A 15,211-nucleotide genomic window follows, 5' to 3' on the forward strand; every position below is an offset into this window, starting at 1 on the left:
AGGTGGCACAGCAACCAAGGATGCCAGTAACCATGACAACCACCCCAGCCACCACCAGAATATAAGCAGTTGCTGAATATGTGCTGGAGGAGAGCAGGCTGATGTAGTCACTCTTCTCAGCCAGGGTCCAGGTGCCCACTGCCATCACAGCCCCGCCAGCCAGCTGTAAAGAGAATCACAGAACCGTTTTGGTTGGAAAAGACCATTAAGATCATTGAGTCAAAACATTACCCCTGCACTGCCAGGCCACCACCAATCCCTGTCCCTCAGCACCACATCAACACCCCGTCCAGGGATGGGGACTCCACCACTGCCCCCACCACCAGAATATAAGCAGTTGCTGAATATGTGCTGGAGGAGAGCAGGCTGATGTAGTCACTCTTCTCAGCCAGGGTCCAGGTGCCCACTGCCATCACAGCCCCGCCAGCCAGCTGTAAAGAGAATCACAGAACCGTTTTGGTTGGAAAAGACCATTAAGATCATTGAGTCAAAACATTACCCCTGCACTGCCAGGCCACCACCAATCCCTGTCCCTCAGCACCACATCAACACCCCGTCCAGGGATGGGGACTCCACCACTGCCCTGGGCAGCCGGGGCCAGGCCTGGACAACCCTTCTGGGGAAGAAATTGTTCCTCAGGGCCAACCTAAACCTCTCCTGGCACAACATAAGGCCATTTCCTCTTGCTTCGTTCTTGGGAGAAGAGACCAACCCCCACCTTGCTCCAACCTCCTGTCAGGGAATGTCGAGAGTGATAAAGCCTTCTGTTCGTGGAGAGTTTTTCTTTTCTTTGGTCCTTTTTGCCTAAAACTTCATCAAGCCCAAGATTTCTGCACCCCTGACTGCAGTGCCTCTGGAATACAGTGAAGTTTCTTACCCAGAAAAAGAAGTTGAAGATGAAGAGCAGGTACTTGAGACAGATGGTCCCACATGTTTCCTTCTTTTCCGTATACTCACGCATCTTTCTGGCTTAGCAAGTTCCTGGAAAAAAAAAAAAAAAAAAAAATCAGAAAACCGCGAGTCAGCCAGTCATCACGCTCCATCTCCCAAAAGGCCGGTGTTACTACTCTCACCCTGCAAGAACTCACACTTACGACCTTTTGCTGAAGTAAGCAATTCATTCATAGAATTGTTTTGGTTGGAAAAGACCTTTAAGATCATTGAGTCCAACCATGAACCCAGCACTGCCAGGTCCCCACTGCCCCTGTCCCTCAGCAGCACCTCCACACGGCTGGGAAACCCCTCCAGGAATGGGGACTCCACCACTGCCCTGGGCAGCCGGGGACACACCTGGACAGCCCCAACAGGGAAGAAATTGTTCCTCAGGGCCAACCTAAACCTCCCTTGGTACAACTTGAGGCCATTTCCTCTCGTCCTGTCACTTGTTACTGGGAAGAAAAGACCGACCCCCCACCTCACTCCACCCTCCTGTCAGGGAGCTGTGAAGAGCCAGAAGGTCTCCCCTGAGCCTCCTTTGCTCCAGATTAAACTCCCCCAGGTCCCTCAGCTGCTCCTCAGCGCACTTGTGCTCCAGACCCACTTTGATGTCCTTTTGCGGACACATTTGAGCACCTCAATGTCCTCCTTGGAGTGAGGGTCACAAAACCGAGCCCCTCAGTTTTGAGGGCATTTGAGGAGCAGCCTCACCAGTGCCCAGGACAAGGGGACAATCACTGCTCCAGTCCTGCTGGCCACACTATGGCTGATACAAGCCAGGACGCTGTTGGCCTTCTTGGCCAGCTGGCAGAACTGGCCTCAAGGATGTCAGACAGTGCTCGCTTACATAAAGAGCTCTTAATCGATCTGGATGGCCTAAAGAAGACAAGACCTCTCAGCGAAAGGGAGGCAGATGGTACCAGCTTGTGGCCTTCCCTGTACTGCCCTCATCCTCCTTCTCTCTCTCCATCCTGCCAGCACTTCTGGAGTCTTTTTCCTTCAGATCAATACTTGCAGGAAAGGGATCAAACTGGCTGTTCTGCGAGTGGTCAAGCCAAAATCAGGAATTGTGAGCAATGTTATGGTGAGGAAATTTCCTTATAGTTCATGCTTCTTCCTATCTGAACTGGAATACATGAAATCCCAGAGCAGTACCTGGCTCCAGACCACAGCCTGTAACTGCTGCTTCTGAAGGCAGTGACAGAAACCTCTGTCTTTGACATTTATGGAATAATCTGCCTCCAAAGCATATTCTCTCCTAGCTGACATTAGTACAACTGCCTTAAATAGATCCCGCTCTAAGTCTGGGTTATTTTTAATCTTTGCAGCTGTAACTGGGAATGCAGTGGTCATCCACTGCTTGACTAGGCAGACCGGACAGAGCAATTTCCCTGGGAGCACGACACCAACGTCCTATCAGGATGGATCGGGCAGTGTTAGCTTTACCGCTACATCACAAACATCTGGCTTATTATTTTATTTGCAGGAAACTGTTTCCTTTTGCTTCATGCCAGCCCACTCGGAAACCCCAGCCAGGCCTGTCCTTGACAAACTAATCAACCAACCACACTTCCTAAGCTTCCCTAGGAGGATGTTATAAAAAATGAAGCTATCAGGAAAGGCAAGGGCAAGAACACGGCAGCATTCCCATCCATGCCTGCCACCCCATCACCATTTCGTGAGAAAACATTTTTCTGTGGAATAACATCTGGCAACAAGAGCTGGCAGCAGAAAGCTGTTTCGTTGGAAAGGAGCAGCTCTGAGATGGTGGCATACATTAAGGAGAGTAACTCCTCAAAGTTATCTTCAGGAGAGATCAGAACCTCCAGCAATGCTCAGATTAATCACCGTGTTGCAGCACAAAAAGGCTCGGGGCAGTGGGGAGGAATGGAACGGATGCTGCTGGTACCGTTTGTGCTGAACGGACTTGTAAACTCTCAGTTAGAAGACGCCCTGTGAACGCAACGCTCAGAGAAGATGACAGATTTACAGCTCCCAGAGGTGTCATTTAGCCGCAGAACAGGAACAGCAGTGGCGAGGCAGGTTCCCACAGCTGCACATGCCTGCACAGTCAAAACCAGGTACCTCAGCCCAGACCTCAGAGATGTCCTCCTGGAACAGGCTCTAAGGGCTTGACTGGCTTTTTGCCCACCCTTTGGACCATCAGGGCCCTGTGCAAAGGAAATTGCTGCACCTCGTTCTAAGCGAGGACTGGGTGGACACGCAGCTGAGGCATAGCTGCACTGAGATGACAGACTCTCTGAAATTCCCCTGAAGCCTGCAGGTCCTGCTCACTGAGCACGGTGTACAGGCCCTTCGGGTGGCTCGGCTTTGCTGCTGGCCTGAGAGGATCTATCTGCTCGCAGAAAGCTGGCAAGGTTATAAAGCGCAGTGCTTCACGCAGGGATGGTGGCCGTGGACCAGCAAGCACTCAGGGCTGTCTCCTGTTTGATCTATCCTTCCTGGCCAGCAGTACAGCTGATGGCACTGGCTGTCTCTGCGCACAAGCTATGCAGGGAAAGGCAGCTCTCCCTCTTGCTGGAAGTCACGTGTTTGCGTTCCTTGCCTTGCACAGGCTGGCCTGCAAAGCCAGGGTCAGGCTTTCAGGAGTGATGCTGCTCCTCAGTGAAAGCAAGTGAGGGCAGGAGACACCAGTGAAATGCCTTTCTCAGAATGCCCAGGCAGTGGTGAGGGGAGACACGACCTGCCGGGCAGGCTAAGGGTGAAACACCAGCAGCAACATTAACTAACACACACTGTTATATTCTATTTTAAAACTCTGAGGCAAAGGTCTATTCTGAGTCACGCTGACAATTACAGAAGGACAGAAAATGGCAAGCTAAGGCCCAGGGAAGTATTTACAAATGCATAAAAACCATATTAGACTTGAGGTTCATAATTGGAAGCAAACTGAAAAAGCCGTTTGGAGACCACTTCCATAAAGTTCACCCGTCCAGTCCAATAGACAGTAGCTTCATCAGCCAATGAGAGTTAAGCAAGAAATCATGAAACACAGGCTGTGAAAGTTGGTTGCACAATGAGAAGAGGTATTTTTCTGTAATTCACCAGGAATCAACACCGGGTTCCTACTGTGTAAGGGACAAGGCGAAATAATGCTCTGGCTAAAACAAAACTGGGAGGAAAAACCAAGGACAAACTCAGTGCTACAGAACCTGCATGTGAAAGGGAGGGGTGACAGCTTTAAGATCAATTCAAGAAACTCGGGAGTTGAACAGCTTGAATCCAATTCTCCACTCTGACATGGGCTTTGTGCATAGCCTTGGACAAGTCCCTTAGTTTGTTCCTTGCCCAGGGCAGGACCCCTCTGAGGGATCCTCTCCGAGGATCTGTGTGAGAAGCCCTGCTGACAGAGGAACGCTGGTGGTGCAGCATGACAGGCTCCAGCGACTGATGCACTGGCAAGCCCTGCAGCAACCCAAATTCACTGCCTCAAAAGTAAAACACTTTTGCCAGCACAGGCTACTTTGGCCAGGGAACTGGACCAACCTCTTTTGGGGTTAGTAAAATACACTGAACTCTTCGGACAAACTGGACAACAGGAACGCACCAGAAGCCCGAGTTCCAGGTGCAGAACACAAGCACTGCACTCTCAACTGTTTTGTTGTGCTGAACCACCTAAAATCTCAATGGCAGGACTTGCTCGTTATCTCGCATCAGAAACCGCATTTTTATTTGCAGGGCCACAGGCGCATCGTAGCTCAGAAAGCACGTGGCACACACACTGCTGCTGGCCAGACATTCATTTAGTCATCACAGACATTGCTTGGTGCATTTGCTTCAACTTGCACAGTAACAGTACTTAATTACAGAGCAAAGCCAGCCAGGCCTGGAGGCTTCTTCTGCACAACCTGCCCTCAAGCAGCATCTGACGGACAGGGGAGAAACGATGCCAAAGCAAATGAAATCGCTCCCAGGCCATTAAAATCATCATTATTTTGAAGCATAGATTTTATAGTGATGGCAAGAAAATTGGTATCCAACACATCAGTGACGTCTGTTTCATAGACAACTTGCATGCCAGAAGTTGGGTAACTTCTAACATCTTTGCCAACACCCACACAAGGAAAACTTGCTGTAGGAAACCCCGCTGCTGCATCTACACTGCTATGGAAGTGCTATTACCTTCAGCTCGTTCTCCAGCAAGGCTAAACTCTGACCTCTGAAAGCATGAGCTCTCCAAGTTCCTGCTCTGTAAGAGGAAAATATCACCACTGCCACTTTACCTACCCCACCAAACATCCTCAGAAAAGGCTTCCAAGCTGCTAATCAACTTGCCAGCACATCTCACCCAGCCCAGAAAGCAGCCAGTAGTCATTAAGTAAAGTCTTCCCAGAGAGAAACTCTCTAGCTTGCCGGTGAAGAGCTCTGATTTACACAGCTAGCAAGCACTGTTATCCACCCAAACCCAACAGCCAGCACGGGCCGACAGTCTCAACACTGACCGTTCACCACTGAAGCAGCTCACAGCACCAGCACAAATGATCAGTCCTGCTCAGGGGCTTTCTTCCAGCCCCCCTCTTCCTGCTGGCTCTGGTCCTCTGCTGGGTTCAGGAAAGCAGAAAGCTGGAAAAGAAGAGCATGATGCAGAGAATCAAAGATTACTCTGGGAATCAGTATTTGGTTGTATGCTCGCTTTACAATCGCATTTTGTAAAACTGCAAAGCACGCAGTGGATAACCTTCCTTCTCAGGCTGACACACCTCTAGAAGCTCTTCTTGTTATTCTTTGCATCCCTTGCCAAGTTCAGCTCCAGTCATGCACTGGCCTTCCTGACCCCATCCCTACACACCAGGCAGCGTCCCTGTACTCTTCCCGGGATGCCTGTCCCTGCTGCCACTGTCTGTGTGGTTCCTTCTTGCCCTTTAGTTTGACCTGCAGGTCTTGACTCATCCACGTAGGTTTCTTATTGTCCTTTCCTGATTTTTCCACACGTGGGTATCGAGAGCTCTCGTGCTCTACAGGAAGCACAGCAGCTGCACTCCAGTCATGAGATTCATCCCATGAAGGTTCAGGAATGGCAAGCAGGTTGTAGCTTTCAAGCAACACAGTGAGACTTCCAACTCCTGTCTGTTGCTCGTGCTGCACGAGTTGGTGCAGAGGCTGGGCCATGCCACCTTTTCAGAGGAACACACCTTAATTCCTCTGCGGTATTTCACCGGTGTTTCTCTCTTGGCTCCTATTACCGCAGGAGCCCCTGGCTCATCTCCAGAAGACTTTGGGAGCGCTCCAGTGTACTGAGCACATAGCAGAGCAACAGGCTGAGGGCCTTCACTAGCACCCCAACCCTCTGACCACGGCTTGTCATTTCTGTGAGGACATAAGGAGACTTACGGGCAAGTACTGGAGACAATAACGGTGAAGGGAAGAGATCACTAATTCTCCCTCCCTAACCTGTCTGTCTGGATACTGAATTAATGATCCTTTGATCTACAACCTGACACCAACTCACTTCACAGCCTGAGGCTTCAACTCTTATCTAGCGCCGGGATCTACTCTATCTGTACCGGGATAGGGAAGCAGGAATACTTCCTGACTTGTCCAGGTGGGATATTTGGGTGTTTGCAAACCACCCGGGAAGAGAAAAAAAAGAATGTTTTATTAGCAGATCATATTTAACATGATTCATAACCACTTTAACACCCTACTGTCTTCAAGGGGAAGTTCCTGCAAGCCTTACCTAGCATAGGATGGGTGACACACCTTCATTTATAACCAGCTTGGATTAACCCTGCTCCCATTCCCTATGGAAAGGAATGCTCCGGGAAGAGTTACGAACTTGTTGATTCACATTACCCTGTAGCCTCCAGGCCACAAAACCAGTGAGAGAAACACTGGAAATCCCAGGGCTTGAGCCATTGTTAAGCAGGCCACAGTCCTGGAATCTTTAATTAGAGATCAGACAAAGGAGCTTTCTGAGGAACTGGGGAGAGGAGGGAAGGCACAGGCAGCACGGTCACCTGCAAAGCAAGCAAGAGCTCTGGACCCTCAGTCCAGAGCAAGGCTGGGCCCAACCTCTCCTCAAGGAGCCCTTGTGCTCTACCATTTACCAGCTGCTTCCACACTCCTGCCCTTTCAGAAGGGAAAGTCAACTCAGGATGCAAAGCTGAGCGCTCTGCTTTCCGTCTCAGCATGCTGGAACATGCTGGAAAGTCTTGTGCCTCTGGGGCTGGGGAGAAGGGAGACATTCAGTTAGGCAAAGCAGCTCCTTCTCAGGAACTGTCACTTCTCCTTGTGGAGAGGTGCAGGCACAGGGAACAGCTTTTGGTCCAAAACCCTACTCCCTGACCCTTCACAGGGAAGCTGAACTCATTTGGCACTGCTGAATGAGGTTCTCCAGGCCACAGCTTGGAAACCGCCTTTATCTCCTCTTCCTGCTATCTAAAGTGCTTACACGCTCCTGAGGGCATGCAGTCATCTTCCCGGACTGAACAGGACCTTGCCGAGCCTTTTAGGGGCTGCTGAGAAGCAAGGAATACAAAGCAACATTTTCCAGCCACACCACCTGCTCCTACCAGGGTGTGCCCAAGGTCCTGGGAGAGGCGGAGACAACTTAGAAAGCCAGCTACATTTAACAAGAAGATGACCTCTTTGGCAGACCCTTGCCTGGCCCTACCTCTTGCTTGGAGAGCACCTTTCTGAAGAACTTAGAAAGGAGAAGCAAGATCCCATCCTGGAAGTTTGGGGGGATCTCCCCTCAACACCCTCTAGGTCTAGGCACAGGAGCATCACAGTCCTGCTGTCACTCCTCAGGATTCTTGCCAAATGTCTGGCTCAAGCTGCTGCATTTTGAAGAGATCCCTCAAGAGAGATGTAGACCCTTAACTCCTGCTGATTTTGCTGAGTGAGGTATTCAGGCACATGTGTGCCTTCACACACATGAGTAGCTATGTATTCTTCCAACCGAGAGCTGTCTCAGAAGAGCACTTAGCGCTTCCACCCCCTTTTCTTGAGGCTGTTTACTCCTCAAGGGAAGAGACTTACTGAAGCATAAATAACACTGAGCATAAACTTCAAACTCAGCAAGGATTTATGTGCTGAGCATCACACACATACCTGTGAATTAAGTGTTTTATGAGAGGGTCAGTCAAACCTGGGCACGGTGCTGGCTTCAAGAGCTCCAAGGATAAAAGGGACCTTAGCGTAAAACCATTCACCACCATTAAGAAAAGGAAAGCACGAGAGAGAAACAGCGAGTGATTAAGCATGCCTGGGACTGCACATCTTTCTGCTCCTAACAAAACATCCACAGCCAGCCACATCCTGTGGGCAGGAAGCCCCCACTTGCTGCTCCCATAAGCAGATAACCAGGGAAGCGACGGGCGCCTCCAAGCTCCCAGTCCCCATGGGGAGCTGGAAGATAGGACAGAGCCCGGCACGCACTGCACGACCAACAGGAACTCCTTCTGCGTCAAACAACATCCTCTTGTGCCTCATAAGGCCTCCTTTATCCTGAAGGATCCCAAAGCACTTTACGCTATTTATACACAGGAACCACTTCACTAGTCATTGAGCTGAGGAGAGGAACAATAACCGTCTCTTTTCCCTCACTCCAAGCATCAGAAATCAGTGCCCGGCGTGTGTTTGCAGAGCGCTCATAGCAATGAGGATTTGCCACGAGGAGGAACAATAGTTCAGATAGGTCAGAGCTGGCCAACAGACATGACAAACTTCACTGCAGTCTGCTGCTGGTATTTTAAATTCTATTTTCCCCACTCTGTTCGTGGGCATTATGGGGGTTTTTTCGTTGGTTGGGGTTTTTTTTTAAGCAGGGCTTTGTTTTCATTGCAGAACTTACCAGTAGGACTGAACCACATTTATAAACAAAACAGGTTGTGCAAAATCAGCTTTCTGCCTGATCCCTTCCCATTCAGCGCATTCATTCTCAGCTCAGCTCTCAGAATTGAAGCCGCTGGGTCCTCTGTGTTTTCAGGGAGTGCTCACAAAACCTCCCTGCCCTATAGCCATATCCGTACTAGGGCCAAGACAACAAGGACTAAAAATCCTGGGAGGATAAAAACCCTCCCAAGCCCCCACAGAGCCCATTCAGGCCATCCTGTACACAAATTCAAAGTGCTCTCCAAGCAACACAGCAACAATAACTATTTATCCACTGTACAAACAGCCAAGTTTATGGAGGGTGGTTTGAGCTCAAGGCAAATGTGCTGTAGCTAGTGCAGTCACCCTCACTGCAGAGGTATTTTCAGTTTCGTTCCCTACAAATCTCTGCAGTGAAAAGGTGACTAGATAAAAGCTGGGAGGTTTTCTATCCACTCACAGTATCAGGTGCTCACCCCACAGCAGGCCATTGTCTTCACCTCACTGAGCTCATGAACGAATCGTGGGACTTTAAATCCCTCTGTCAAAAATATGTGCAGTGGTTTTTTGGAAGAGGGGGCAGGCAGCTGATGTGTCACAATGATGGGGCCCATTTCCAGCCTCTCGGTGACACAATGTTCTACAGTCTCACTGACTGAAAGACCCTTTGCCTCCTCAAAGCATCCCAACATGACAAATAAGAGAGATCAAGTGATTCCCAGCAGAGAGAAGGGGTAGATTCGTTCTCTTCAACATCCATCCTCCATCTGCTGAGCTGGTCTGTCCTCTGGAAGAATACCGCGAAACAAAAAGCTGTAAAACACACAGTTTTCAAGCTACTTGTTAGCACTGCCCTGCCTGTGCCCAAGACACCCGACTGCAGACAGCACAGAGCAAGAAGTGCACAGAAAACTGGTACCGCTTAAGCTTTTGTACAAAACTTGTTTTGCATTGAGTTGGCTGTTCCTGTTCACGCTTTCTGCAACGTAAACAGGCAAAGCCAAAGCCCCAGGGTCAGCCCACAGGTCTCTCCCAGTTTCAGCCCCAAAACGGGCAGCCACCTCACGCAGGAACACTCTCGTGCCTACTTCGTGAACAGCAGTGCCAGGAATAGCCAAGAAGACTCTTCTAACCATCAGTCCTCAGATATATCCACGACATCTGTGTCTCCAAGGAGGTTCTGGAGAGATCATTGAACACTTTGAGGAGTTATATTCCTCTCCAGAGCTAAAACCACTTTACTAGAGTCAGATCAAATATCAAGCACAGTCAAGGGCAAATTAAATGACATTTTATTTCCCGGGGCTGTAAGTCCAAGTTCCTAGGAGCTGTCTCACTCCTGTTACTATAGGAGCAACACTGGAAACAACGTTCAATCCATGCTGCTAAAGGCTGCCTTGAAAAGGACCGTTCTTCCAGTAAAAACTAAACAACCCACAGCCGAAAATAAAACACTCCTCCCCCTCCTGCCTCACTCTTGTGTAGCAGGTTTTAATAACTCCACCAAAACCATTTACGCAGCTGTTTTTAGACTAGCCTGGGAACTTGACAAGGAGGCACCGGCATTCGAATAAAGAACTGGGAGGCAGGGACTGTTCTCAAGGCAATTACTCGCTGGCCTTTTGCCAAGGCTGGGGGCAGAGGAAAAGACAAAAAGCAGTCCTTGACCCCAGAGCACATGCCAACAAGCTTTAAAGAAATTCCCCAGCCCCAAACCACCGACCACTTCTTCCAAACGCCTCGTCCCACTGGTCTGTATATAGACTGGCACCAAGAGGCTCTGGGAGCAGAGCTGGCTCGGGTCCTCTCCGCTGCTTCACAAGAACAGGCAAAGGGCAGCAGTACATGCAGGATACATACAGAGCTACCACCAGCACAGAAACTGCAGCGAGTCTGCCTCAGCACATCATCCACTTCATTTACAGCTGGCAGGAAAATTAACTGGAAAAGGATTTCCCTAATACATGCCAGCACAAACCAGCTGGACTTCAAACACTGCTCAGAAATCCTGCAAGTGATTTCTCCATCAACCCACCCTCAGGTTACCCCAGCACCGTATGAACAGGCTTCATGAAAGAAAGCCTAGAAGGGGTTTGAAACTTATTCCCTGTCCCACCAGCCCCAGCCTTGGAGGTTAAGAGGGACCATATCACCTCATCAGATCTGTTATTTTAAAGGGTCAAGTTTTTGAAGGCAAAAAATAGTCCATTCTACAACTCTGGGACACCCTGGATTAATCCTCAGATCCCAGGAAGAATCAAGACAACTTCAGGAGATGGGAGAAACCACACACTTCGTTCCCTCTGGAGCCTTTCCAAACGTTACTGATTCACACTGGGAATCCAGATGACTACCCTGAGCCCAGCAGAAAGCAGCTGAGTGTTTTCTGCTGCATGAAAGAGGCAGGAACACAGCAACTACCCAGCATTAGGCAGACTCATTATCCACCTCTCATGCCATGATAAGCAGGAGGGGAAAAGCAGGGACAAGGAGAAAAGGTCACGGTGATAGAGGAAGAGGGGACCTAGGCTGGCCAGACATGGTTATTAGTGTCAAAAACTGGGAGGATACTGTAGATCTGCAGCAGTTATGCCCTTCACACCCTGGGAAACCAGCTTCCCACTTACGCGCTTGTAAATATACTGTTGATAAGAATTACACTGATATAACTACAATAATTTAATCTGGATACTCTCACTCTTCAATGGAAGTTGGTTTCTCCCTTCCTGCTTTTTTTCCTAAAAACTTGTTGAAGTAGCAAACAATAAACACCATTTTTTCTACAAAAGAGTTTTCTTCCACGTAGAGACAGATGCAGCCAAAATAAAACTCACGACGCCAGTGAAAGTAGTTCTTCCTCTGCAACTGTGTCTGCTTTTCCCTCCTTCCAGGCTTCTTGTGAGGCAAGGCCCACATTCCTCCAGTACCTGGCCAAAGCTGAGTGCAAATGGCCCAGGGAAATCAGCAACCAGGACTTCTCCCAGTCTCGCGACACACTGTACTCACCACAGGTAAGCACTGGGGAGCACACCGTGGACAGAGCAGGCTTGTTTTTCAGCTCTGCAGAGCCCAGCTCCAAGGCTGAGCCCAGCCTCACTCCCCACAGACAGCACAGGAGCTCAGCACGATGCTTGTACTCTTTTCCCGCTTGGGAGGAGAAGAAAAAAATGTAACTGGGACTCAAAGGCACGGAAACCAGCCTGACGGCTCCTCCTCCCCATGCACAGAAAGAGATGCTCCCCATAACGGGAAATTTGTTCCCTCCAATACCCCTCCACGTGGACAAGGTAAATTGGAGACCACAGTAAATCTCCGATCTCGCCTCTGGCAGACCTAAATCAAGTCTCCCAGCAAAGATGGAAGAGGGCAAGGAACTAAAAACAGCTTCCAGCTCACCGGCAGCTCAATTCCTCAGCAACAGGACTGGACTCACCCCACAAGCACGAAGCCCAACCCTTTCTCACACACACAGCACTCAACGTATGCACCCAAGACCCCTTCTGGCCCCAGCGCTGGCTGCTCCAAGGCAGAGCTTGCCACTCACGTGTCTGCATGCCCAGCCTCTACCCTCGCCATACATTGCTGTGGCTGCACACGCAGCTCTCCATCACCGCCCCGGGAGATCAGCAGGCAGCTTACACTGACCACGGAGGAAAACAACACATCGCCTCTGCTCCCAGGGGGGAGTTACAGGATGTGAATTCCTCCTTTCTGGATTCTACCAACACAAGAAATACTGATTCACAAGCCATGACTCACACCTGCCTTGTCCGGCACTCAGAAGTTCCACTCCCTGGCTGGCGTTTGCAATTTGACCAAACCCATCCTTTCCTTTTATTTTCTTTATTGTTGGTCACTGAGAATAGAGGCACTTCCTGAAAACACAACCACACAGGCATCGCAGCTGCTGCTCTGGCACATAAGAGGTGAGCAAGGCTCAAAACATGATCCACTTCACAAAACAGAGATCTCTCCCCCAGAAATTCCCACTTCAAACCACTCTTGGTCCCACTTTTAACTGGATCCCACTAGCAAAGGAGCCAAAGAATCTGTTGTTCACGCTCCAGCTATGTTCGTAAGTCACACGCTGTACGGAAGGAGCTGCCAAGGACCTCCTGCTCTGCAGCTAAAGGGACAAACTCCACCAAAGCACAGACACTTAGGTAGAGCCTGCCAGCTCTTCCCACTACCCCAGCTCCCCACTGCTCCGTTAAAACCAGCTCCTCATTGCTTTGTTTTCTTTCCTACAAAACGAAAGAGAACCTTGGTTGGAAAAGCGAACTTTGCTCCTTCTGCATTCAGATCTGGCACCAGCAGTAGATAAGAAACAATGGTCAATGCCAAACATTTTATGTCACCTACATCTGGCTCGGCTTTTTCTTACAAAGCTTCACTGTTGCTGCCAGGAACAACCTCAGATGTCTGAGCAACATCCTCTCCCACACATCTCATTTCCACCTCTCTTAAGAGGCCGCAGCACATTCCACACCCTGCACATTCCACACCCGCCACGCTCCCTTGCCTGATGCTCTTACACACGTGCTCAGGAGGCAGAAAAAACCAAAATCTGCGGCAGCAATACCCACTGCGTAGCTGAAACTGCACTTGGTTGGCTCTACCCTGCTGAGAGCAGCTGCGGGTCAACACAAGCTGCAGAGTTGCCAAGGATCCTCTCCCCTAATCTACACAGAACGTAATTCCTGATGTATTCCCTTATCCCACTAAACCAGTGTCCTGCCTCCCACTGGCAGGACAAAACCTCCCTGCCCTACTGCCCTCCCAGTAGTGCCCAGCACTGCCGGCATCAAAACTGTGCACAAAATACACACGTGCACACAAATATATATATATATGTAACTCCATGAAGACCCCAGCTACTCATGCTTGCATCCTTCTAAGGACCTGGCTATGCCTTCAGGCCCATATTGAGCTTAACTTACCACTGCCCAAAACGCACTTCCCACACTGTACAGCACTTCTCCAGCTTGGACTGGAGGGCCACAAGCACCCCACCAGCAAGAGGAGCATTGGTTAAAAACAGGGACCATGCCGGTCATTCCCAAACACAGCCCAGATGCCAAAACACACTTCTCACTCTGCCATGCAAAGCCAGGAGTTCCTCACTTCTCCCTCCACACCCTGGCTTTCTCAGCAGAGAAAGTCACGCTTCCCACACATTGGGAAGATGGTCACCATCCTGGGAGAGCTCGGCCAAAAGGCATGTGTGAAAAAGAATGGGAACACGGGGCAACTTCACCAACAGAGACACTGTTCATCTTATCTGGGCTTTGCTGTGGCAAAAGGGAAATCATGTTCAGGGTCTGTAAAGCAGGATGAGCAAGTGAGACAGAAGGAGACCTGGTCTTCACCTTCGGGATCTTGAAGGTTTTTAAAGAACCAGGGAGACTGTTCCTTACAGAGAAGCTGTAATTTCCAGCCAAGAGTCACCCTCCCTCAGGCTCTCCATGACCTCAGCTGTCAGCACACGTGCTCGGAGAGAGCTGGAGGTAACCCAGTGTCAAGCCTAGGAGCACAGGGTAGAGGTGGGAAGTAAGAAAGCATCTTCTCAGGGGGTTTCAAGAGCAAGACTGATGAGGCCACTGGGGATAGCAGTACTAGCCTGGGATGTGAAAAAGCAACTTCCCCTTTTTTACATACGCCTCAGAGCAGTAGCCTAAACTTTGTAGAAGTGATGAGTGAATTTACCTGTGGAATGACCCAGCTAGAGGAGTCACAGCTCACCAGTCGAGCCCTTGGGGGCTGTCTGCAGAGCAAGAGAGTTGGTGCCTGGTCTCTGCACTGGGAACAACTAGAGCTGTACTACAACTTTTATTATCTGGTAATAATCTGACATGCCTGCTGGAAGCTTCCTAACGGGTCAGACGGCGCTCCCGCTGCCACTCCCACCTGGCATTTTCACTCCACAAGGGAAAACAGCAGCTTTCTTCCACCCCCTCGTTGAAGAATCTCTCACACCCACTGACACAATCTTTGAGAGGCTGCACTGAAAAGCCGAGATTTCAGCTGTGTGTGCCTTACTGTTCTTGAGGAGAAGCCTCAGTCCTGCCCACTTCCAAAGGGGCCTAAGACTTCCCTTCCACACAGTGGAGCTGAGAAGATCGAGTGTTGGAGAAAAATCTTCTTGGGATGGAATTCCCTGCTTTCTCAGCAGGTGGCTTTTTTAACAGATCCAGGAGGAGAGTTAGTGCTCCACTCTCTGCATTAAGAACAAACCCTCCTTTAACACACCTGCCTTGAGACAGAAGGACTCCACCAAGAAGGAAGCCGTTATTTTTAAAAAGCCCTTTAAAGGGCAATGAATATATGTCATCATCATCACAGCTTGGCTTCGCCAACGAAGATCTGGGAAGGGCTTTACCCACACTTACTGCAAGCGCGCTGATGGCTGAAAAGGCCAATGCAGGATAGGCAAGTCCGG

At 49.8% G+C, this 15,211-nt stretch overlaps 1 protein-coding gene across 1 annotated transcript in view; it reads right to left on the reverse strand.

Annotated features, from left to right (window-relative positions):
- CD151 (CD151 molecule (Raph blood group)) overlaps window positions 1-961 on the reverse strand; it is an 11,077-nt gene extending 10,116 nt beyond the window's left edge. The window contains exons 1-2 of the mRNA XM_010133200.1: window positions 878-961; window positions 3-163 (exon numbers count right to left, since the gene is read on the reverse strand). Coding sequence (XP_010131502.1) covers window positions 3-163; window positions 878-961 — 245 coding nt within the window. The remainder of the gene's footprint in view (window positions 1-2; window positions 164-877) is intronic.
- Window positions 962-15,211: the final 14,250 nt, after the last annotated feature.

Source organism: Buceros rhinoceros, unplaced genomic scaffold (genome assembly GCF_000710305.1).
Source record: "Buceros rhinoceros silvestris isolate BGI_N320 unplaced genomic scaffold, ASM71030v1 scaffold2603, whole genome shotgun sequence".
In the NCBI taxonomy this organism is placed as follows: Eukaryota; Metazoa; Chordata; class Aves; order Bucerotiformes; family Bucerotidae; genus Buceros; species Buceros rhinoceros.